This window comes from Crassostrea angulata, chromosome 9, assembly GCF_025612915.1.
Source record: "Crassostrea angulata isolate pt1a10 chromosome 9, ASM2561291v2, whole genome shotgun sequence".
Classification (NCBI taxonomy): domain Eukaryota; kingdom Metazoa; phylum Mollusca; class Bivalvia; order Ostreida; family Ostreidae; genus Magallana; species Magallana angulata.
Window position 1 is genome coordinate 3,257,079 of NC_069119.1, and position 27,410 is coordinate 3,284,488.

The window sequence follows — 27,410 nt, forward strand, 5'->3', positions numbered from 1 at the left end:
CTTGTTTTTATCTGTGTTTTAATTATTTTGGTTTGAAATATTGAAAAATTTTGGTTTGAAAGTTGTGTATTTTTGTATGATACGTATGTGCCTATTTTTTAGATTTATAATACCCATTCATATTTAAAAGTTTGACCATATGCGACTTCTACATACATTATTTTCTTTGAATTAATAACAAAATGAAGTGGCTGGAAATCTAACAAAGTCTGATTATTTTTTGAATAATATGATAGTAAAGTTTAGACATTTATATCCATTTACCTAAGCATATAAGAAACAAAAACTAATAAGTTTAAGAATCGCCGTATTCACTGAAATGTTGAGAAAATATACACGAAACACACAAAACAGATGCCTCATCGCGGGAATTGAGAGCTTGTTTCTGTGTCGTATATATTAGAACAATTACATGTACCATGATTACAAGCTAAAGAACAATTTATTCAAATCATGAAGCAAGGTTCCCTCAAAATTCATTGCATATTGCCATACTATTTTAATAATAAAATTTCAATGAAATTTTAATTTCAAGAAAATAATAAAAACAGAACGATGGCTGAAGTTGAGAGGTTAAGATTTCTCCTGTAAATTTCCAAAAAAAATCGTTTACAAAATTTAAAAGACTGAGTTTTCTAAATTGCTTATAATTTTACATTTGAATTAACACACGTACATGTACTAGTATTAGAAATTATGAAATATCATCTTATCAAGATTGAAATACAAAGTCTCAAATTATCATTCTTTCATAATCAAAATACATCTTTAAGGAGGTTGGCAACTGAAATTATAGTAATTTCAATCATCCGGAAACCACTTGGATATATAGAATAGGACCTATAATGTTTATTTTTTTGATTTGTAACCCATACCACGTGCCAATTTTAAAATTTTAAGGATCCAAAAATCCAATATTGAGCTCCAAACAGAAATGATATTCTTCATACAATGTTTGCTAAAATGGGACATAGAAATTCGTAATTTGAAGAAATCAAACAAATATTTATAGTTTGAACTATTATTTAGTAATGGTTTTAACATAGTATGAAGTTGAACACATGTAGTAAATCTAAGAGTAAAATCTACGTCAAAGTTTAAAATTCTTCCCTCACTGGTGGCTTCTACTGCCAATACATAATAAACACAGCAACAAGTGTTACAAATCGACATATATTTAATGTCTCATTTAAATGTAAAACAAGTAGGGGTCACATCTCAAAAATACATGTATGGGATATAGCATGAAATAAGCTCAACTTAGGCCAAAATTGGAAAATATTTTTCTTTATTTGAATGAAATATAGGAAAAATATGCCAAAAAGTATCGATAGAAATATCAACATATTGATTAAATATGTTTTTTAGAACATCAATAAGTATATCTTAATACACAAACTATCTAGAAGTTTGGTCTGCGCTATAAATTAGGAAGCTTAAAAAACAGTCCTCTAAAACTAGTGGGTTATGAAAATTGTCCATTTCCTTCTTGAAAACTTCCGGCACAAAAAATAGTCCCTTACTAAACTCGGTACAAATGCGTTTTTAAAAGACAATTTCATTCAATATAATTTATTTGGCATTCTAAAATATAAATATACTACTACAATTAATATGTGATGCAGAATTTTCAGACTAGAGGTGATCTGAAATGGCTACCCAAAACCTAAAGAGCGAACCTCTTTAACCTTAAAACCAAACCAACTTGAAGAGTGTATACAATGTGTTCAGAGGAAGATTCATTCACATTTTAATGATTTTATAAAAATGGTAGTCGATTATAAAGTAATAAATGTTATAAAGTAATCAATTACAATCGATTTTAAGGTAAAAATGAGTGTTATCGAGGAATACTAGTAATCGATTATAAAAAATAACCCTATTATTGATCGATTGCATTGTTAAGTATACGTATCCATGCCTATTCGGTGTATTTTCGCCATTATAAAAATTTAATCAAGGTATGATTTATTTTATTCGAATTAAATAGCTGTTATTTTTATCACAAATTCACAAAAAACCAACAAAATACACAATATTTGTAAGTTGAACTGCAAAACAAAAAAAAATTAAATTGTGATGATCATAGAATGAATTAGTCGGAGTATAGGAGTACCCTGTATGCAACATTTTGTTGTAAAATGACTGTTTGACAGCTGGTATTTTTGACATTAATTATCAAAAATTAAAGTAATATGAACATCTCTAATATGTGAACAATTATTCAGCCAAAAATAAGAAAAATCCTACCATGATAGCAGTTATATACTTATAAAAATATAATTAGTTACAAATATGCCCCAATAAGGCTGTTGATAGTCAAATTATTGTATTAACAAGATACTAAAAACACAAAATAAAAAAGAAGAAATAGATCCATTTTCCAGACTTTGTCAGATTTTTAAGACTATGACTTTTGCATACTCTTGTGCAACATTGATAAGTGCTCACTGCATTCACATAAATACCAATGATGACGTCACAATCAAACCCCTCTCTCTCTCTCTCTCTCTCTCTCTCTCTCTCTCTCTCTCTCTCTCTAATGAATTGGCATTTTACTTTAATGCATGTATTTCTCGTTTTTAAATGTCCTTATAATTCCAAAGTATCATACTCTTCTGTTGATCTTTCACCTTTGTTTATCATTTCGTACATTGGTCTAAAATATATATGAAAAAATAATTAAAAACCTGAAAATATCAATTGATTAATTAACAAAAAGGAATAATTATTCAAACGCTTGAAAAAGAGAAACAACTAAGTATGTTTTCAAAATTCTACTTGGCTTTGGTATAAAAACATACTGGTCCGTGTGATTGTTGGACAAGGTATCATACTCTTCTGTTGATCTTTCATCTTGGTTTAGTACTTCGTACATTTCTCTAGAATATATATGAAAAAATATTTTAAAAACTCTAAAATGTCAATTTAAAAAACGGATTAATTCTTAATTTGTTTAAAAAGGGAAAAGGATTCAAGTATGTCTTTAAATTTCAACTTTGCTTTGGTAAAAAAAACCCAGATTAAACATACCGGTCCGTGAGATTGTTAGACAGTTCTTGTGTAGAGCTATTTCGTCTTTCTGCTGAGCTCGAAAAAACGTCCTGATTCTCGTATATCCCGCTTTAAGATCACAAAAATGAAGAAATATGATAACACCTGCGATAATAGTATTCCCCAGTGAGATATTCATAATTTTTATAAAATGAATTTGAAATTAAACTGGATTAAATAATCACCTTGTTTCAGGGTGTAGGGACATTTCTTGTTCAAGATCTAAAGAACATATTACGGTCATTACTAAATTTTAAAAGCAAATATTTTAAATAGTATATCTCTAATTTAATTGGTCTAGACAAACATTTGACAAGGGAAATGAACCGTCAACTTTCTGTACAAATATTCATACTCTAACACTTTGAAAGCCGAAGAATCGTTGCACAGTCGGTAAAAGAAAGATTGATTCTGAGCAAAAAGCGTATATGAATGAATCAATGATATTTTTTTTACTATGAAATGTTACTTCTTCCCTAAATATACGAAATTTATATTTCTTTACACAAGATATATATTTGAAGTTTAAAAACTATTTTAAAATAGCTGGCCTTTTTCATCAGCATGTGCAGATTTTTTTCCAATGAAGTGAGTCTTTTTATGTCGCATCCTATATTAAAAAAAATCATTATAAAATTACCGTACACTAATCTGTTCTCATTAATTGCGAACATGAGGGAAAATGTGCAGTCTTATTTCGATAGTGTTGGGCATGCTTTGCATTTTAAAATTTTTGATTGCAAATTATATGAAATTTCTACATATCATATTTTTCCCCGATGTGAACGAAAGATTCTAAATTAGATTATCGCAAAAATTTTCAAATTTATAAATATATTAGAGAACTTTTTTTCTAAATTACATCAGAAAATAAATTTTTATTTCTTAAAAAAAGAGAGACTAAATTAATGTACCTGGTACACAAGATTTTAAGCAAATTAATAAGGATATGCACAAACAAATCAAGGTAGATAAATAAATAGATGCATTGAATAATTAAGGTAGTTGAAGAAGAACATATACCAAAAAAATAAGATAGCAGATACAACTACAACAGCCACCAATGCTCCTGTTCCAGCCACTGCTTCCAATAAAAAACTGTAGGAACGTTTGAGAGGCGATTCTAAATCATCTAAAAGTAAATGTTTTAATTATTTTTTTCCAGGGTTTTGATTTTTCGCTATAATTTTTTTTGCATATAGTTTAATGATAGCGTCGGTACAAAATTTTATGTAGTTTAGAGAAATATGCGGCCATCTTGTACAGTTGTGGAAAAAATGTGAACTTTTCTTGACCTGGCTTGTTTTTTTGTTCGAATGAGACAAAACTAATGGTAACATAAACAAAAACAATAGATATGAGGCTTTATATGCTGAATTGTATGCAAATTATTCAGACAAGAACAAAATAATGACCTATTCAATCATTTAGAACTGTGCAGCTACAGACATAAACTGAAAATTAAAAAACCTGAAAAATCTGAAGAGAGGTCGATGTTGTGCACTCTGCAACCATTGGCTGAGGAAAAAGTATAAGCCTGCTTATCTAAGTTGTACCTTTGTCTCAAAATTGTGTACCCTGTTCTTAAAATTAGTTTTAGAAACTATCAACTCTAATGAGATACATATATATTTGTCTTTGTCTATGACAGTACATTGAAGAAATATATTCATTGAACAATATATGTTTCCTTTTGTTTATTCATGACAATCACCCTTTGACCCTTACCCAACTTGTAAAAAGAATTTACTAAAATTAAGGCTTATAGAACTGAAAAATCCACACAAAAAACAATCTTCGGTGGTGTATGTCTCATACAGCACATTGTTTTGAATTGACATAATTTTTTTTTCTATGAAAATATAATTTCAACATATCTCCTTAAACATGGGAGTTCTAGGTACAGACTGGGTATTCTTTTCTAAAATAAGATCTCCTGTCAACTGATAAAAATAAAGTACCCTATCTTGAGGCAAAGTTACAACATTAACATGCAAGATTCAAACCTTTTCTCAAAAATGGTTATAAAAAGGACACCAATTAATTCCTTTGATACTTTTTCGAAATTTTCAAATCTTCAAAATAAATCTGCGGCTGCGCAGTTCGAGATCTGTTCGAAGTGATTAGAAAAGACATTGTTCTATTCGTTTTATGCAAATTGTTCTTACAAAACAACATTTAAATTCTCATGTTTATTGCTTCTTTATCTTTAGAAAATAGTTTTGTTCAGTTTCAAGCTGAAACAAGCAATTTCAAAAATGTTGACATTCTTATTCTGAAGTGTACAAGATGGCCGTTCATCTCCATAAGTAAATGCAAACAAGTTATGGTATCAAATCATCAAAAAATAAAAAAGGAAAGAATACATGCAAGTTTTTAAAAAGTTTTTAACATATAAAAAGAAAATATTTTTCAGTTAAAAAACAAACATCTGTCTTACCCAAAATGACTTAACCAGATACTTCAGCAATTAAAATACGAATACACATTTTACTGATAATTTTAGATACAAAATATATCAGATATATTCATTCATTCATTCCCAATTGTTGATTGTAACAATTGTGACCAAATCAGATTATATGGCGTCCGGATAGGGTTATTTGTATTGTGTTCAGATAAAGGAGCCATCGCGCTAACACACAACACGCCCTCTCATTAAAGCAACTTTACACAACGCGCCGTCGCTCTAACACACTGTCGCGATAACACAAAATACGCCGTCGCGCATAACACACCACCTCGTCGTGCTAACACACAACATGCCATCGCGCTAACACAACTTTGCACAACAGACCGTTGCGCTAACACACAACATACCGATGTGCTAACACACAACACGCTGTCGCGCTAACACACCAGACGCCGTCGCGTTAATTCAGCTCGTCGTATATGCAGTCTTTCGGCTAAATGTGTTTAACTTATATAAACATAAGATCATTAATTTAAGTATGATCTTAAGCACTACCTTTAGCCAGTAGACACCTTTCCCCCTCCCAGCCGTCCTGACATGGTCCACTGCACGAGCCGTTCACGTGATCACACGTGTTGTTTACACATCTACCACATTTCACCAAGCATCCCGCTCCAAAATTGCCTTCACGACACACTAGTCAAATTTGAAACATACGACTATTTATAAAATTTAAAGAATTGTGAGATGTTTCGCATTCTTCATGCAACTAAATAATGTTTTTGTGATAAAAAATATTTTCGTTATCTTTTGGCCGAGGCCAACGCTCACATGAAAATACAAATGTAGATTATAATAATTATGTAATATTATATATGCAAACTATGTTGCCATTTCATAGTAAATGAAAAAGTGCAAGGCGCAATACGTGCGCAAAAAGTGAAATTTGTCATATGGACATATTTTATCTTCAATTTCAAACAATAAATACCTAGCATTTAGTAAACTGCTCCAAGTTATTTTATATCATATTACATACATAAAAATTAGTTCCATCTCTCATTAATAAAAGATAATTTTAGACAAACCTTCGTCGCAAGTGTCACCGATCCACCCATCGATACACCCCAAGGCACACTTTCCTGTGACGGAATGGCACAGCTTATCCTTGCAACCATTTCCACAGGTACTATTGCATTGCGGTCCAAAAGTCCCAAAAGGACATTCTAATGAAAAGTTTTTCAAACATACAAAATATGCTTGCTTTAATTTATACGGAATTCAATACGGAGACTACGAAAGCCGAGAAGGATCATTCGAGATTCGAGATTCGAAATACGAGATTCGAAATACGAGATTCGAGATTCGAAATTCGAGATTCAATATCTAAATTAACCAATCAAATCAAGGATCTGAAAATATGTATCCTAGCGACATCAAACTGTTCTAAATAAAAATCATACGTACATGCTCTTATATACAAATAAATGCTATGTTCACCTCTCCCTACCTAAATAATTATTTGTATTTACTTTTACACAGAATATCTAAGTAGACTAGTAATAATGCAGTGTGCTTCGCGGATCTAAGTGATTTTGTTTGCCCTGGTGCATTTCCACCTGATGCGTTTGAACCCTAAGGTATTTCACCACCAGTTATAGTTTAAAACCCGGTTTTATTCACCCCTTTTGTGTAAAAATGCGGTTATGGTAGAGAACTTCATAAGCGTACCTAATTTTTTCTGTAGGGGGTCCTAGGCCAATTTTTAAAAAAATTACTATGTAAATTTGATAAGCTCCAATTTTCCCGAGGAGGGGGTCCAGATCCCTTGACCCCTCCTTTCTAGATCCCCGCATGAAGATTAGTACATGTATCTAAATAATCTAAATATAAATAATCTGTCCTGTTTCACTAATAAATATAAGCATTACTTATCGTTTTTATGTATACATACAGTGATACACTAGTTCTATGATTATAAACAAATCATTGAGATATTATCACATCATACGGAATTATTAATAAATACATTTTTTTTCCTTTTCCTCAGTAAACAACTTATTATGAGTCTTACTTTTGGAATTGTTTTCAATAAAGAAGGATACCTACTCTCTACAATTAAAGATAGGGATGATAGGGGGCCAATTTGTTCACATTGCCGATTTCTTGTGCAGAGAACAGTAAAACCTTTTATTTGATTGTGCATGAATATTTCAAAGTTAATTGTTGTACATATATTTTGTTATAATTCATTCATTGATATATCAACAAGAAAGAATAAAAGCATATGTTTCACAGCCAAGTTAAGTTTCTCTGTAGTTTCCTACCCCCCCCCCGCACCAAAATTGACAATAATTACATATAAGTCATACAAATGTTTACTTTTTTTGTAAGTAAATCTCTAAAGATGTAAATAAGCACTGCAAACAAAGATGTGTGTATTTAATATACTACTACATTACACTTAGCCAGATAAAATGTAATCAGGATGAAGCTACAAGGGGTGAGTGGTGCAAATTTACCAATTTGTCGCCATACACACAGAACACCAAATAAAGAAACTGTGAGTGGTGTGTGGAATGCAAAATAGATGGCGGCAAATTATCTCAAATAATCAGTGCAAAAACCCACAAATAGGCTGTTATTTGTTACATATCCTGCAAAAACATTGATAAAAAATGTTATCGTCCCATAACATAGCCGATTAAGTTAATGTGTACATATGGTCAACGTACATGTAATTCTAATATACAAGAAGGCGGACGTATCAGACGGGGATCCAGAAAATTAAATTTCAAAAATGATCGGTTGAATTACATTCGATGCTTTGAAAATTGTTTTAAACTATCGCACGGGTCAAAATGCGTGATAGAAGCTATGTACAGTGTAATTGGAAACTTTCATTTTATATCAATATGTAGTATTACCTATTATAACAAATGAGAGTATAGCACAACTGCCACAAGCAATACATGTCCTTTACCGGCACCACCTCCCTCCCTTTAAAAAAATGAAACAATTGGCGTTTTATTTGCTAAAATGTGTGTGGTTCAAGATTTTTCTAAAGGACATACCCGATTAGAATTGAAAAAGAGTCGTACGTTTAAAACTAATTTTGTCAACATTTTTAGATTCATTTGGTTATATTTTGGTCCATTTGGGTAAATATATGCACCAGCGCAGCTCTAATTTATATATAATCAGGCCATAAATTCAAAATATTTTAAAAAATTAATAGCTTTAAATCCAGTGGATGAAAGAAAAGGAAAGCAAGTCGAAATCGATGAGTGCTAATACCTGTGTTGAATGAATGGTACAGTAGGATATGCGCAAAAAAGTCCCGTCTACTCTTTCCTACCCTATAAATTTTGGAATATTAAATCCGATTATAAGAGTCAAATTAAAAATCAAGTACGGATATGTACCTGTTTATCAAAAGTAAAACTACTCATAATTTATCTACAGTGCATCGTTATGGAGCTACACAGAAAGTTTTATATTAATTTGCCGAGCCAAATAAAAAAAACCCTGGAAAACGAAGAGAAAACAAAGTGGGGACAGAATAACTGACAAATTAATTAGGACTATATAGCCCCCCTAGCCCCCCCCCCCCCCCCCCCCCCTCATGAAATGTATATACTGAAAACAGATTATTGGCGTACATCATCCGCACACAATTTAAAGAAAATTTCATGTTTTTTTTTATCATTTTCGCTAGCTAATGTAAGACATCACAAATACCCCAAACCCCCTCACGGAAAAGGAAATGCTAGGTGATGAGAGAGAGAGAGAGAGAGAGAGAGAGAGAGAGAGAGAGAGAGAGAGAGAGAGAGAGAGAGGGGGGGAGTCGATGTAAATCACAGGTGCGCTAACACCGTTAAAATTAAAGCTTGCTAGTTGGTCTGCCCTACCCTAGCTACAACCTCTCTTTTCTCGTTTTAGAGGCTTAATTATTGTCTATATATGCTTGTAACAAATTAAATCAATTTCAAATTCTAAATCAAACTGAATTTGTCACTACAAAACTCTCTGTCTGTCTGTCTGTCTGTCTGTCTGTCTGTCTCTCTCTCTCTCTCTCTCTCTCTCTGTCTCTCATATCGACAATGGCATTGCAATACCCTACAATACACTATTCTTATCTGGATTTTTGTCTTTGGGGTTGTAAATCATTATATCTTCTATGGTTTAAAACTTTATCATAACCTATATTTTGACATGTCGATTATTTCATTGAGTTTCGTTTCATAGCTAAAACATTTAGATTAAACAGATCTTTCTTCGCGAGCCGATTTTTACACAGTTGGGGCGAATACACTACGGGTTAAAATGGTTCGGGGGGAAATACATACAGGGCAAACAAAACCACTTAGATTCGCAAAGCCAACAGTGTTATTTCTAATTTAATTGTTTATACTGTGTGGGGTTAATTCATCAATGTTAATTTAACCATTTTATAACCACTATATAAGAGCTATTAAGACATTTATTTGTAGGAAAGAGCATGTACGAATGATCTTTATTTAGAACAGTTTGATGTTGCTAGGATACAGGTTTCAGATCCATGATTTGATTGGTTTATTTAGATATTGAATCTCGAATTTCGAAACTCGAATCTCGTATTTCGAATCTCGTATTTCGAATCTCGAATCTCGAATGATCCTTCTCGGCTTTCGTAGGAGACAGACATTGTACAATAGAAGATTATTGATTCTAAGAAATATGATTGCTTAGATAATGCAAAATTTAAATCATTTCCCGAATTGTGCTTAGTTGCAAAATAATGTCCAGAACTTTCTGTGTCGATAGAATCCTGGTATTTGTTTATTGCCACTTGTTAAAAGTATTGATGACATCTGCATGTATGATTGTAAGGAGGTTGGATCCTGTAATCAATAGTCTCTAAGTTTTTTTTATAAAGTGTGTTTCAAAATAATACATTTAGAGCTTAACCAAAATCCAAAACCAAAAATTGGGGGTTCATATGCTTCCTTCGGCGCTGCGGTGCTTTTAACATGACATTTTTGCACTGAAAGTGCAACTTAAGGATAATCGCTTTTATATTATAATATGAATAACGTGTAATATAGGTTCGAACCAAAGATACTAAGGTTTCCTACGTTTCTAAATGATTGGAATAAAATCAACTTTATTCATCAAATTAAATCAAACCCGATGATTCTTACTATGTATAACGTACTTATGCTGCCGGGCTATATAATATAAACTTATGTTTCAAATGGTCCACCTGCAGTATTTTAGGGTCACGCAAATGAAACATAAAACTACTATTATCGCTGTATCTCTGTTCTCTGAATGAGGTCTTCTCTCCTCTGCGTCTGTCAACAGACTAACAACTATGTGCAGACGCTTTACCTATTTATACCCTTTGTCAATTCTGCTGACTCATCGCATGGTCATCATACCGTTTGAGACAGTTAACCACACCCAAGGAATAGCTTATGCTTGAATATATTTGATTGACCTGGTTGGCTTATTTACATAATCAAAGGAATGTTCATTACAATATTTCTTTACCTTTATTATGTAAGCTAAATGTGCAAAAATCCATCACCTTCGTCGCACGTGCCACCGAACCTTCCATCGATACAACCCAAGACACACTTTCCTGTGACGGAATGGCACGCCTTATTCTTGCAACCATCTCCACAGGTACTATTGCATTGTGGTCCAAAAGTCCCGAAAGGACATTCTAAAAGAAAGTGTATTAATCAAAAAAAGTATGCTTGCTTTAATTTATACGGAACTCAATACCGCAAAGGACAGTCTACAAAAGAAGATTATTGATTTTAAGAAATATGATTGCTTAGAATATGCAAATTTAAATCATTGAACGAACTATACTTAGTCGCAAAATAATGTCCAAAACTTCCTGTATCGATAAAACTCGGTATTTGTTTAATGCTACTTGTTAAAAGTTGATGACATCTGCATGTATGATTGTAAGGAGGTTGGATCCTGTAATCAATAGTTTCTAATTTTTTATTTCTAAAGTATGTTTCAAAACTCTTCACTCCCAGCTTAACCAAAATTCAAAACCGAAATTGGGGGTTTATATGCTTCCTTTGGTGCTACGGTGCATTTAACATGACCTTTCTGCACTGAAAGTGCAATTTGAGGATTATCGCTTATCCCTCTTATTATTTTTATAGGAATGAACCATAGCTTGAAATAAATATAATTATATTCCATTTCGAATATATTATATGTAAACTAAAACTATTATTACCTAAGTTTCCTTTAACTAAAACTAAAAGTTTTTTTTTTAGAAAACGTTCACTGTTTCATCACCTATTAATATCTTGACATTTTAGCAAAGAGACAAAGCTGTGTTTAGTCAATAATATAATTTAAAAGTATCAAACTTTTTTCTCCAATTATAACAGACATGTCAAAAATTCTTATAAATTCAGAAAATTTAAATAAAAGTATAAGTCTGTAATGTATTTTTTTTTAGATATGGCATGAAGTAAACTAATTTTTGGCCAAAAATATGAGTAAATATTACTTTACCTTTATGATATATAAGCTAGATATGCAAAAATATATCATTAAATTTTTTTAAGCTGTTTTAATTGTTTCAATAGAATTGTTTAATTGTTTCAATTTAATCTGTATCAATAGAATAATATTGGAACAAATTAAGATATCCCAAATTCACATACTCTCTAGAAGTTTGATTTTTATTAAAAATTAGAAAGCTGATGTTCAGTATTAAACGTTTGAGTTAAAAAAAAGTTCATTTCTTCTGGAAAACCTTCCGCAAGAAATATAGTCTCTTATTAAGGCGTCGAGCTAATGCTCGACAGCCTTCTAGCGATCGTCTGGATTGGCAATCGTCCAAATTCATGCTCTGCACCGCCTTTTAAATGCGCATGAGAAATAAGTTCTCTAAAGTATTAAACGTATTACACGATTTTTATTCCATTTATTAAACTAAATTGTGTACAAAAAACCCATTGCCTACCTGGTTATTGACAACTCATTGCATAAGTATAAATTTGCTTAATCAAGAAATGGCGGGTGAATACAATCAGGTGTAAAAATTCACTAAATATTATTTTAGTTTATCGCTTACATCTTAATTGGAGAGCGTGCCCGATAGAAATAAAATTTGCGATGTTAATTTATTTGTTATCGGGCACGGTCTCCTAAATAAATGTAAGCGATACACGTGTCTAGTGATTTTGTTGCTAAAAATAAAAACGATAATGTAGTTGGTCTGGTCGAGCATTTTAGATAGCACGTGTTGTAGATTTGTTTGTAAACAACCGTACCATAGGGAATCTTGTTTCAAACTGGAATTGAAATAAATAAAAGTATGTTTTATTATTATAATTAGGGACGTACTGTTAATGTATTCAAATCATGAACCTGTGAAAATTGTTTAAAGAAAATAATTGATTTGAACTTTGAAATTTCTTCGAATTTTGTAACCATAATGAGTTATTGAATTGTAAAAGCACCAATACCTATTTCATAAGAAAATAAACTTATTTTTGTTTTTAAAGCAGCACAAAACATAATTCATATACCTCGCTATTCTATATCTAAAATTATTTGATATACGACTATTAAATTAAAAGAAATTCAAATTATTGATATCATTCTATATAAAAGAATTAAATGTCAGGTCGACGCCTTTGTGGCCGTTCCGGCCTTTGATTTAACAATGTAAAGACCTATGTTTCCCTTAACTATTTTTTTCAATATTTCTCATTGATTTGGAAATCGTAAAAAATAAATATTAAATGCAGAATTTTCAGACTAAATTTTATCAAAAATGGCTACCCCAAAACAGAAGATCGAACCTTTTTAATAGAGCTGACCTTATTTCTATATCTCGGTTATTGTTGGTGGGAAACAAGTATTTAAGACAAACCTTCGTCGCACGTGTCACCAATCCGCCCATTGATACAACCCAACGCACAATTTCCTGTGACGGAATGGCACACCTTATCCTTGCAACCATCTCCACAGGTACTTTTGCATTGTGGTCCAAAAGTCCCGAAAGGACATTCTAAAAGAAAGTTTATCAATCAAAAAAAATATGTTTGCTCTAATTCATACAGAATTCAATACCGAGACGGACATTCTACAAAAAAAGATTATTGATTCTACGAAATATGATTGCTTAGATAATGCAAATTTAAATCATTGCACGAAGCTACTGACAAACAAATTGATAAAACAGGACTATCAGAGGTCTCTTTTGAAGTCATCTTTTTGTAATTTCTATGGTCGATACAAAGACATTGTCAGCAAATACAATATTCAACTGGTTCGCATGCTGACTGACGTTTTTCATACTAATTGCTAGACCATAATTAATCCTTAAATTGTCTACTGGCTTTTCCATTTTTTCCTGAATACGACAAAGAGCACACGGCGGGTGTGACCGGTCAGCAGAGGATATTCACTCCTCCAAGGCACCTGATCATACTTTTATAATTTTGGAGGTCCATGTTGCTCTGCTTTGAATTTGTATTTCGTTTTATGGATATTTGAGATGATTGACGGTTTCTTATTGTCATTTTTTGCATGTACTCAGTTGCAAAAATAATGTCCAGAGTTTTCTGTATCAATAGAATATCGGTATTTGTTTAATGCTACTCGTTAAAAGTATTGTAAACATCAACATGTATAGACTATTGATAACAAGATCCAACCTTCTTAAAATCATACATGTAGATGTTTACAATACTCGTTAAAAGTATTGTAAACATCTACATGTATGATATAAGAAGGTTGGATCTTGTTATCAATAGTCTATACGTTTTTTTGTATAAAGTGTGTTTCAAAATTCTACATTCAGAGCTTAACCAAAATTCAAAACCAAAATATGGGGTTTACATCCTTCTTAGGCGCTACGGTGCATTTAAAATGACCTTTCTGCAGTGAAAGTGCAATTTACAGATGAATTGCTTTTTCCTCTTTTTATTTTTAACGGAATGATCCATGGCATAAAGAATATATATATTTCATTTCAAATACATAAAATTAAAACTTTTATAAGCTAAGTAAGCTCCCCCTAACTTTTATATTCAATATAGTTATTTTTGCAATGAAAATTTTGTTTTAATTGTTTTACCAATTTTTTCCACATACTAAGTCCCTTTTGTTGTTAAAGGTATAAGAAGATATACCCCCCTACTTTGTGGCAAACTTTTCTCTAGGGAATCATGGTTTGATAAAACTGTAATTTGCACAACACGTGATTTCGCACAAATTACTGCTTTTTAGACTGCATGAAAACTTTCCAAGAATATTTTTACATATTTGTTTTATATATATTCCAATATAAAAAATTCATACCCCCTTTTTGGCATCGCCTTCCACTGGGGACCATGAGTTAAACAAACTTGAATCTACACTATCTGAAGATGCTTCTACCCTTCTACTCTTCTACTTATTTGAGCTTCTCTGGCCTAAGATTTGTAAATATGTTCTCTATATTTTCCATATAAAATTCATCCCAATTGTGGCCCCACCCTAGCCCGAGGACCATGATTTAAATAAATTGGAATCTACACTCTCTGAGGGGATGCCTTCACTTCCTTTTACGTTTTCTGGCCTAATACTTTTAAGAAGATGATAAAGTTTTTCTCTATATCGTCCTATGTTAAACTATACCCCCCCCATTTTTTGCCCTACCCTACCCCCAGGGACAATGATTTGAACAAACTTGAATCTACACTCTCTGAGGATGCCTCCACACAAGTTTAAGCTTTAAGCTTTTCTAGCCTTATAGTTTTTTTGAAGAATTCTTTTTTAAGATAGTTTCTATACATTTTTATGTAAAAATGTATCACTACATTGTGGCCACACCCAACCTCCGGGGACAATGATTTGAACAAATTTGAATCTACACTACGTTAAGATACTTCCATACAAGTTACAACTTTTCTGGTCTAATAGTTTTTGAGAAGAAGATTTTTGGAAATACCAACCAAATATCAATAATTCTAAATAATCTCCCCTTTTAAGAGGCTTGGCCCTTCATTTGAACAAACTTTAATTCCCTTCACCCAGTAATGCTTTGTGCCAACTTGGTTGAAATCTGCCAAGTGGTTCTGGAGAAGATAATGAAAATGTGAAAAGTTTACATTGGCAACGTCATCGACAACGACGACGGACAAAGGACAAATTTTGATCAGAAAAGCTCACATGAGCTTTCAGTTTAGATTAGCTAAAAAGAAACAAGGATTTTAAGTCTCTTCAATTTACTACCTTCAGAACAATTGGACCCTGTGTATCCAGGGGTACACCCACTTAGGCAACTTCCGTTCTTATGAAAACAGGTATTATTATCATCAAAACAGTGGCCACTGCATTCCATACTACAGTTGTTGCCATACCAACCAGCTGCACAAGCAGTGTCTGTAAAAATGTTAATGCTGTCTTGAAATGTTGAAGATTTTTATCCGAAGCAACGTTGGCTTTAAGTAGTAGATATGCGGTAAGACTTAAAAAAAATGTTCTAAAATCTGAAAAGCTATTTTTAGATAGTATAATGTACCAGAACCATACCGCAGTTGCTTTCCATGTACCCGGGTGGACATAACTCGCAGGAGCTTCCGGATAACTGTCCTTGACATGATACACAGCCTTTTGTTATGTCGCATTCTGTACACTTGTTGCTACAACTAGTGCAATTTTCTCCGTACTGATTTTGTTCGCAACCTACAGTTCAGTTGTCAAAAAGCTAATTATACAAAGGTCCTTTCACAAGCAGTAGCGACAAATCATTCCTGCGATCAAAAATGAAAAAGTAATTGTGCATGGTCTAAAGCTATGGCTGTGCGATGCAAATACATTAATTCAAAAGCTGTTTGCGATAGGTCTTGCGTCTATATACGAGTCTTTTACAATGTAAGCGAGTGTTGTAAGATTATGCGATAAAATTAAATGTGCGCCAATGCGATTGGATGTGCGGCGCTCATGCGATCATGCGTTACATAGTATGAATGCTCTTGCAAATCAGATTTGGTATATCTATCGCCGTTTCCGAATCCCATTCAGTAAACATAGTTCTATGCGAGAGAAGATGTCGCCAAACAAGAATACAGATACAGCAGCATACATGGTATATTGTGGTCTGAAACAAAGATGCTAATACAAGGCATAGCTACTTGTGGCAAAGCATGGCAAATTGGTACTGATGAATCGTGCAATGATAATAAACGTTGAATGATGAAATAAAACAGGTAAAGCAACAGTATCATGGTCTTAAAACATACGCATAGATATCTGCAATTCATCCTACAATCTTTAAAAACATTGCATCACTGAACACAAAATGTTCAATAACGTTCGCACTTACGAGGGTCAATCAAAAAATACGAAGACTTTTGTCATAGCTATGTTACTTAACGTCATATCATTACTAAATTTGGTAGACATTATTTAACAATAATTTCAAACAATTTGCAAGAAAAAAAGTTCATAACTTCCTTTACTTCTAAGACTTATTAAGAATCTAATCCTGCAAAAATGAGGTCACGGCGCACGGTCAAAATTTGTGTTATGTCAACAATAAACTATATAATGTTGAAAGTAATATCTCTATAAATCGGGCTTAAACCAAATAATATTGAAACCTCAAATTTAGTAAGGTCATGGTATTCTATGTTCCAAATAATGACGGGATATATTGTTTTTTCGAACAGATATTAGTAACTAAAGACAGATAGTTCTCTTTAGAATTGACTAAAAACATCGACGTCGCCGGACGTCACGGCGCAACGAGAAGTACTAACAAAACAGATTTAACTCAGGAAAAGGACGATACAAGCTGTGAAAATGCTCAATGGTGCAAAAAATAAGTCAACAATTATTTGCAAGATTGTGTTTAACTGTAATAAATTTTGTAGGGGTGGTATTTTGAATATCAAACTGTCCGAAAGAGAGTAGAATATCTGTAAATATTTGGTACAAAAATAAGTAACGTCAACCGGCGTTCAGGGTTGTCCTTACTATAAACTAAGAGATACATGGTTAGAAAATGAAAACTGTGAAGAACTGACTTATGATTCTCGAACAAATGTGTGCAAATAAGATGTTAAGTGATTCAGTGCCATTTTGAATTGTAAGGAGAAAGGCACAAGAGACTAAGCGTGATACAAAGATGGGGTTTATCTATAAACTGTGCGTGTTTAATCTTGACGTCATGTTTTGAACGTTAACGTGCGCCGTGGTGACAAAACATGTTGTTTTTAAAAAGGGGTAACAAAAATACCGTTTCATCAAATGGACTAAAACTTCGCATATCTATAACATAAGTATTGGTGCACGGATTAATCTGTTAAGTATGACTTTCATGAAAAATATATGATAGACAGCCACATTGTCTTCGTATTTTTTGATTGACCCTCGTATGTGTGTGAGATGCACTGCGGCCATTTGGGTCACATTTGGTTGTCTTTGAATAGTGGGCTTGTCTACTATTTTGATGAGACTTGATGCAACCACTAAAACGCATGCAACGAATGCAAAACATCCATGCATGCGAGAGCTCGAGCAAAGCTTCAAAAACATTCCGATCGCAAAAAGTTGTAAAGTGCCTTGTGCTCATTTTGAAAGGATCCCTACATTAACATTAACAACCCAACGGAATGTTTAATTAACAATTAGTTGGTTTTATTATGACATTTCTGCTAGTGAAAGCATACCGTAAATTTCCACTTCACAAATTTCTAAGAAGACTTGCCCACCGTCTTCAGGGTTCGGCTGAGTAGTGTGGAACTCGATGGTTCTAGTTTTACTTGGGCATTCAACAGTGAATGGCATAGGGATTGGTGTACTGTAGTTTGTATTATCTCTGTAACATTCTACCGGGCTCCCAGACATATTGTAGAACAACAGCGAGTAGTAGTGCAATCTTATTGTATTCTGCAAAACGTTACTTCCTACAAAATACGAAAATAAATTAATGGTAAGGTTTTAATAGGATTCATTTTTTACGATAAAAAACCTTTTAATAGACTTAATGGCCGCGTTCTGTCAAAGAGTATTTTATATGTTTTTAAGTACATAAGTATTGCAATTGATGCACTAAGACAGTAATAAAATTTAACTTAGAACCTGTACAAGCTGATGACCATAATTTTTATTGCTTATAATTTTAGTTTCTGTCCGATCTCTCCAAAATATTAAATCCTCTGTTTAAAAACGTATTCATTATTTATTAAATTAAAATTTATTATAGAAGAAATTGATATTTTTTCTTCCTCTTGAATAGCGTGCAAAATATAAATGTATTTATGATAGGAAATAACCCTTTGCAAAACACCATAGGTTGCTCTACTGCTCGTTGTTATTATACAATACATCTGGGAGCCCGGTAAGATGTTACAGAGCTAATACAAACTATAAAACACACAAACATTAACTTCATCAGAAAATATGCTTATAATTCGTGGTATCTCTGTTACATCTAACAGATTTTCAAGGTGCACTGTAAAATACAACGAGTAGCAAGACAACATTATGGTATTCTGCAAAGCCTTATATCCAATTAACCTATTGATTAATGACATCCTATTTGGGTTTTTTTTTCTCGTATAGGTACATGTTAATTATACGTTAAACATTTTGCATCAAAACTTCCAGTACCATTCAAACAATGTACTTAAACATTTGTTTGGAATATTAAAACATCTATAATGGCAAGGTTTGCGACTTTCGGTTTTTTTAATGTTTAGAAATTGCGCCAAAGTTACATATCATTTTGTTTACTGAATTGGGATCTTTTTTCATATAGACTTCGGCATTTATTGCCAGACCAACCAACTTTATGACAAAAAAGGTCACAGGTTTTGATTTAAGATGTCATGTTGATGAAAATGTAAAATTTAACACTCTGGAAAAAACATGACCGTTTTATATATTGCAGGTTCTTCTTACCCTAAAAATCTTTAAAATAATGTCTATATTTATATCATGGCTGCTTTTGTTAAAATCGCCAGTGATTTATATAAAAAAAGAATAATATGGGACAGATATAAAAACATATACAATGTATCTTCTCTCATAGCAAAATATCAATACCCGTATCGTTATTTTTTTTTTCAATCCTATCGTGTTTCTATCCTATCGTGTTTCAATCCTATCCTATCGTGTTTCAATCCTATCCTTTCGTGTTTCAATCCTATCAAAGCATGCCTGCATACTGTTCTATCGTCCGTTAATAGTCTCTCTTTTCGTGTTTTAATCCTATCAGGTTTCTCGTTTCACAGGGTTTTTTTTTTTCGTTATCCTTTTGTGTAATTCAAATTTCGTAAGCAAGTAATTTGATTAAACATATACAATGTTACATGTACAAGCCGCTCGATGTGCCGCATACGATACTACATCGAACAAATAATGTACCATTCTATGCAGCATTCTATGTTATTATACTTTCATGTTAAATACTTAAATCTGTTTGGTTTAGACGAAGTTGATAATTCGCTCTATTACCCTCAGCGTAAGCAACACACTTGGCAACGGGTAACACAACGAATTGGTATATGCGCGTCAATTAAGCACGAACAGTTCCCCGTAGAATTCACGTCATTTCTATACAAAAGCACTTAAAGTTTCCCTAAAATTAAGACATTTAGTATAATAAAATATATAGTGCCTGTTTGGGAGGGTAACAGTTGAAATTGACACCCTTAGAAAACCATTGACAACCAACGCGAAGCGGAGGTTGACAATGGTTATGTAATACTCACATACAAATAAATGTTTTAATCTTACAAAATTAAACAAGAAATCACATGCCAATAATCCGTTGGACATTAAATTTAAACAAATATTGAACAACGGAAGTTTTTAAGAACAAGGTAACATGATTACTTGTGTGTCGAACATATTAAATCGTAAACGGAGTAGCATCGGTTGCTATAAAAAAAAATCCTGCTTACATCTTGATATACGTGGTTTTTTTTTAAAATCAAATTAACAGGTTAATCATTGAGATTTTTCATCTCGACTCTTTTTCATAAACATCGTTTATCCTTTTATATTGTGTATTAACCATAAAATATCGTGCATGTGTACTATTCTATCGTGCGTTTATCATTTCCTATCGTGCATGTATACTGTTCTATCGTGCGTTAATTCTATCATATCGTGCATGTATACTGTTCTATCGTGCTATAATCCTATCCTGTCGTGCATGTATACTGTTCTATCGTGCTATAATCCTATCCTGTCGTGCATGTATACTGTTCTATCGTGCGTCAATTCTATCCTATCGTGCGTAAATCCTTTTCTATTGTTATTTTTATTTTGTAAAAAGTAACGTTGCGGGTATTGTATGCATTTATCAATATCATAATAAATCATACTTTTCTTTTATGTATTGGTTTACTTACGATGATTTCGATACCAGAACTTTACTTCCTTCACGTTGTAAACCTTGTCTAGGTCTATCCTTAACCAAGCATTTGTCCAGCTTGACCCTGTGTGTGAACAAGAACCGTTAGACAATTTCAGCCTGTCTGGATAACCGTCAATGCTCCTGTCGGCGGAAAAATATAGATAGGTAGAGCTTTGGGTTGCAGTTGTTAGGCCGGGAACAACAAGATTACCTTGAGTAAAAAAAAAAAAGGTGAAACCATTACAAGAATCAGAAAAAAAATATACGTTATGATTTTTGCTGTTTGATTTTTGGTTGCATAATCAACTTTAACCTATTGGTTTTTATCCGATTGTGACCATGATTGATACTGAAATAATTACTTGATTAATTATCACTCACTGTGGTCTATAAAATAAGGAGTGTCTTTCTTAATAATTTTATTCATTGTAGATTTCAATTATAGAACCCATGTTCTCAGTTACAACTGTTTGTCATACTTACGATATGCCTGATTTTCTTTAAAAAGAACGTAATACAGAAGTGAGATGACAAAACAAGGTAGACGGTGCATTGTAATCTTCTCTGTATCTACAATCACATGAATTAAACAGTGAAACATCTTCAAAATTAATAGCGAATTATGTTGAACTTTACCTCCGAAAAACAATTATTGACATAGGGAATACATTTCTTCCTGTATACCCTAACTAAAATTACACTTAACTTAAAAAACGACTGGGTTAAAAGAAGTGAATTTTTTTTTTCAAAAGTTAATCCTTAGATCAGAATACATAGTAGATCGATTTTAAGAAATAATACACCAAAAAGTGTTTTGAAGATTTACAATACATTTTGATGTGGCGATGCTTTTTTCGGTGATTTTACTTTTGGTCTAAATGATGTTATTGATAAACTGGGTTGTGTTGAAGAGATGATCAAGTCAGATCTTACTTTTAATAAACATGTTGCATTTGAAAATCTATTTTCAATATCATCTCCTTTAAAGTGATTTAATAAAAAAGAAATAGGTTTAAGAACAAAACACAAATAAATGTAATAAATAGCAACGCAATACATATTTTCTTTACTGGAACCTCTAATTTATTTCAATTACATGTAACAAAATGTTAATGGATGCTTAATCAAATGCACATAAGAGACAATCAAGGGACTTTACAGTTTACTTCCCTAATTTAAAAGGAAATTTGTTAGAAGTTGACTTAGACATAAACTCAGAAATAAGGAAGTGTGAAGATTGCAGGAACAGGCCTCTTGGGACCAGGGACGCAGCACATGATGCAATTTCATGTTCGGAGATCGACTCGAGATTGTGAGCGGTGTAATGAAATGACGGAGCATGCTGAAAATGGATTGTTTGTATTTTGGGGTTTTACAGTAAGTCCAGTAAGAGTGTCGTCCATTTGTTTTCTCTGAGCCGTCGAGCAATTACGAGTGTAACTTCTAACAGAAAATTCATATTTACAGTTTATGTGTTATGGCCAGACATCATTCTTCAACACTCTATACAGTAATAGCTCAATCATTATTGGAAATCTGTTCGCTCGCCATACGTTTCTACGAAAAGAGGTATCACTCTGACAGCATATTAAAACCACGTCAAAATACCATCATAAACCTAGATAGCTTGAAAATAAAGCGTTCTAAAAGGAGAGATTTGGGTACAATTCCCATTCTGGGTTAAATTTGGGTGTTTTTGGTAAATTTGGCTTTAATTTTTATGATGGCTTAAAATGTATTTATTCAACATACGAGGGTTGTCCCAAAATAGCGTAGACAAGTGGCGTTATTCAGTTAACCGACGACAAAGGAAGATGAAATTTGTGCCACAAAGGGTTCAAGATATTTGCATTTAAATAATGTTTTAAAATCAAGTATTGTCTGAGATTAAATTAGCGAAATGAAAGCATGTTAGATCAGAAATTCGACATGCGGCGCAATATCAAAAACAGAAAGTTAAAATCAACATAATGAAATGAAAATTGCGAGGAAAAGTACTTTTTGAATGAAAAAATTCAAATAAAACATACATTGATATTTGATAATAATTCTGTTAGTGACTCAGAAAATGTTTTGGCTATAACAAAATTTTTAAATATTATGTAGCGCATTTTGTGACAAGTTGAAAAGTTAACTCGTAATAAAATGACGATGTCAGCGTTTAAGGCGGCGCAGCAGTAACTGATACAATTTTGTAAAAACCCTGAAATAAATCCTTAGCGGCTTTGGAAGTAAATGAAATTAACAAAATCGATTAGAAATGCGTTTTGTGAATAAGGAGTTAAACAACATTGAAAATATTTGAACAAGTATGATGACAATAAGTGAAAAAAAAAAACCCCGAACGATATCAATGGACGTCAAAATGCAGAACGACACATTTCGGTAAGACGGACGTTGGACAACAAGTAATACAGGACAAGTTTGGAGCCGACAGGTCGTTTGTACTTAGAAAATATGAAAAAACAAAAACAAAACTAGAAATATATGTTGAATGTGCACTCAGGGTACATGTTCAAAGATATTTTTTCTAAGACATTTTCGGAAATAAAACGTAAATGTTATTGTAAAACGATGTGGAGGGTTTAGCAACAACGTAAAACTGGATATTTTCGACGTTGCACATTGCGCCGCCTGACAAAACTTGTTGTTAATAATTATTTTTTTTCTTGAGAAAAAAATAAAGTACAGATTTGAATTTTTCAGTATTGTTTGCCAAAGGGTCATTGAAGAAAACATAGAAGTTTTATGAAATTGCAGTGAACAAATTATAAATTATGTGTCCTGTCTACATTATTTTGGGACAACCCTCGTATGTGCATTTTTTATCCTTTACATACTTTGAAAAAGACCCCCTCCCCCTATTGTGTTTTTTTCGTAGAAATTACTTTAAATTTTTATGTCTTGAAGTTATTTCAGTTTTATTTGTGAGACATTTAATTGTTTTTATTTCATTTATATAGAAAGATTGGAGCAGATTTTTCAAGTTATTTACATTTTATTTCAATTTTATATTATGCAAATGAAAAAATTTGAACTGAATTGTATTCCTTTATTCACTTTGGTATACACATGCATGAAAGTGTACAATCATATCAGGTTTACATGTAAAAAAAAAAAAAAAAAAAAAAAAAAAAAGTTCCAAATAATAAATGTAACTGTCAGGTGGTCGTGTTATACAATATTATACACTTCCCTCCATCTGTATCAGCCAATGAGGCGTTACAACCAAAATTAAATTATTATTTGATAGAAGTTTGGTTTTGTATCATATATATTATCATATATACAATGTATGTAAATTGAATATTGTTTCTTCTAAACTGATTGTAAATATGCTAGTATTTTATGTTTATTTTTTTCCTTTATGTATTTGAAACCATCTTTATTTACATACCCATATTATATTAACTGTTTAGGTCTGACTAAGTATGAACAAAATATATTTCTTTTTGCAACCAGCTCCAAGACCGCAATACAATTTCAGTTGTTCTAAAATTTTAAACCTGCCTAAAAATCTAGATGATGAAGATCACTCTCGGAATCTGAAGCTACCTCTGTGATTCATTTACATCAACCATGCAAGTTTGAATAAGTACTATTTTTTACATTAACATATGCCCAGCTCGAAAAACCTTAACATAATTCAGCATTCAGCTCGGAGTTAGCATCAAGGGGTGTGGAGTACATCAGTATAGTTAGTTAAGTTAAGAAAAGTCAATTATATTAGCATAGCACTATGGGAGCTAAAAGACTGCTGAGATGATGCCATAAAATGTTCCTGATGAATCTGTAGGTTTAGCTCGTTGTTTTTCTACCCACGCACTGGCAAGCTGCTCTGACTATAATACTGTTAACATATGTAACTTTCTTTTTCTGTGATAAAATTACGAATCAGTTTGAGCCCTAAAACCCAATAACTTCATAACACATGAATGCCACAAGTGGGCGTGTCTTATAGCATAACCAAAAAACGATATTGGCTGCCCCGCGTGATAATACACAGCATGTGCCACCCACAAAAGTAGTGGTTTAAGAATAATGTTCTTATATTAATAATTTAAGAAATAAGGAATCATTCTTTGAGTATTATGAGGTGATAATTTCGGTCAGGGTGTGGTCAAATGCAATATTGCCCCATGGGCCACATCGCTCACATGAGCAACAATGACTTTATATGGTCGTTCAAAGGATATTGTGCCATATTGCCCCTCGGTAGGATAACAAAAAATAAATATTGTAAAGTATTGAATTTTACAATTATTTTTGCATACACTTAATCTTGGAGATTGTACCTTTATGGAATACCATTTTTTACCGAAAATAAGAAAATCTTATGCAAGATATTGAACTAAACTTTTGTTAGGGGTAGACTGTAAACCTTCAATTCCCAATATTTTTGTTCTGCCCCTTTCCCCCACTTTATAAAGCGATCCAAATATTTGAGAGCATATAGGTTTATTTTTGTTTTTAACTACTGACTAGTTATTCTATTTTTGAAAAGTTTATCAAATAGTTATTGTATTTTATTAAAAAATTCCGATAGAGGTGAAGAATGAAATTGTAGTTCAATCCGGCCAATCCTCAAGTTAAAAACATTCACAAATTTAATTGGTCTTCCCTATTATAAATGACTGTTGTTGACCTTGCGTACACTCGTGTGACTTTTATAACCTTATTCACTTGATTGATGAATAATGTTGTCAAGTGACATGTTAAAGAGCTATTATAATCAATGTATTGACAGGCACATCACTCTACTTTACTGAGGCCCAACCATTGTTTTCATCATTATTCAGAAACAACGGATGGTTACAAACAAGGATGATTTTCCGCCGTAATACTTTCTTAGAAATAGTGATAATGCCTTAAGGCCCATAACGAAATGTGTCAAGACTATGGAAACTGCTAACATTTTCGTTTTTATTCACCCATTTCAAAATAAACTATCAAAATTAATGTAGAATTCAAATAATTCATCATATAAAGAGGGTGCCTAAGAAAGTAATTACAACATACCATCTTTTAGTTTTTTGCACAAGTAAACGTTTAGCAATACATTTCTAATGATCGACCAAAAATCCAGCGTCAATCGTAGAACTATAAGCAAGATATAGAGCTCATAATTCTGCTGGGTTTGAGTCATATTTTGTTCACATGAGTTTATTACATTCATTTAAAATGTACACAATGAAAAAAATGGCCTCTGTATCTTGCTGATAATTCAAAGCTTAACACTCAAATATGGTAAGTGTTTAGAAATTGTAAACATTTCATCAGAAGAAACATGCACTTAAACAAATAAACAGCACGATTTATTTTACAAAATAAATCAAACATATAATGATATACCTACATATTTTCGTCAGCGATATTTAACTGTGTTTAAACTGAATAAATTCGAGAAAATGCCGAGCATCTCAACAAAACACATTGCATTAATCAACCATCACGCAAAAAAGCATACCGATTTACCAATAGAATGAATTATATTTTAGTACTATGTTAATACATCAGATTCTTTTTCGCAGGTCGACTGTTTGATTTACCGAAGTCTATGTTTGATTTGATAAATAAAAATTACAAAATATAGGCAATAGTTCCCCATGTTACAAAGCATAAACAATGAAAATGAAACGAAAATCAAAACATATATAACAACACTGTCAAACGTAAAAATTGTCAACACATTGAGATATTTAACCGCAATTTCATTCATAAAATCGGTACCAGTGTATCTTGCATGTGTTTCAAAGATTCCCTTCGCACGCAAACTGTTTTACAGCAAATAAATTTATCTTTGTCAGATCGACCCGTTTATCATACGTCAAGCATGGTTGCTTTAAACAAATAACTCGTTTTAGAAGTATGGAATACCGAACCCAAAGTTATAAACTGATTGAAACGTGCCTTTTTTAATTATTATATTCGGATTTAAAAAAGAATTAGCCGATATTTTTTGCAAATTATATTTTCCTCGCCATAAGGATTATAAATGCTAAATTACGTTGAATTTGACTCAGTAGTTCTTGAGAAGAAGATTTTTAAAAATGCACCCCCTATTATTACAGTTCCGAGGTTTTCTCGGCTTTGAATATTTATTTTTTTCAATTTATATCTGCCTTCCCATAAAGGGGGTTTGGGCAAAATTTGGTTGAAATTGGCCAAACGGTTTCTGTGAAGTTCAAACTGTAAAAAGTTTACAGACGGACGGTCGGACGACGGACAAAATGTGAACAGAATAGCTCACTTGAGCTTTCAGTTCAGGTGAGCTAAAAAGGAAATGAAAATACACACGAAAGAATGTTTATTCTGTAAAAAAGTATTATAATAATTTTAAAAACCAAACTGTGAACAAAAAACATACCTTATCGTTGTCCGAAGATGCGTCTGTTAACATGTTTAATAGGAAGGAAATGAAATTTCTGACGGAAGGTCAGCAGGAAGAATCTCCCTCATTTACAACATAAATCTTAAAGAGGCATGGTCACGATTTCGGTCTAATTTCATTTTTCTTTTTATAGTGTTTATAATGCTTTAGAAATGCACTTCTAATGA

General features: G+C 32.3%; 1 protein-coding gene across 6 annotated transcripts; it reads right to left on the minus strand.

Annotated features, from left to right (window-relative positions):
* Window positions 1-199: 199 nt before the first annotated feature.
* On the minus strand, window positions 200-27,282 carry LOC128162516 (protein draper-like). Of its 6 annotated transcripts, none has more exons than XM_052825747.1 (16): window positions 27,220-27,281; window positions 21,336-21,422; window positions 20,848-21,063; window positions 18,157-18,393; window positions 16,016-16,168; window positions 15,758-15,865; window positions 13,368-13,505; window positions 11,040-11,177; window positions 6,556-6,693; window positions 6,023-6,163; window positions 4,078-4,186; window positions 3,606-3,664; window positions 3,240-3,276; window positions 3,034-3,123; window positions 2,805-2,882; window positions 200-2,659 (listed from the first exon to the last, which is right to left on the minus strand). In XM_052825747.1, exons 2-16 carry the CDS (start codon window positions 21,403-21,405, stop codon window positions 2,593-2,595), a joined length of 1,779 nt encoding a protein of 592 aa, XP_052681707.1. In that variant the 5' UTR covers window positions 21,406-21,422; window positions 27,220-27,281; the 3' UTR covers window positions 200-2,592. The 6 variants fall into 6 exon arrangements, with proteins under 6 accessions (XP_052681707.1, XP_052681706.1, XP_052681709.1 ...); XM_052825746.1 differs by having other exon boundaries at window positions 15,716-15,865; XM_052825749.1 differs by lacking the exon at window positions 13,368-13,505 and having other exon boundaries at window positions 15,716-15,865.
* Window positions 27,283-27,410: the final 128 nt, after the last annotated feature.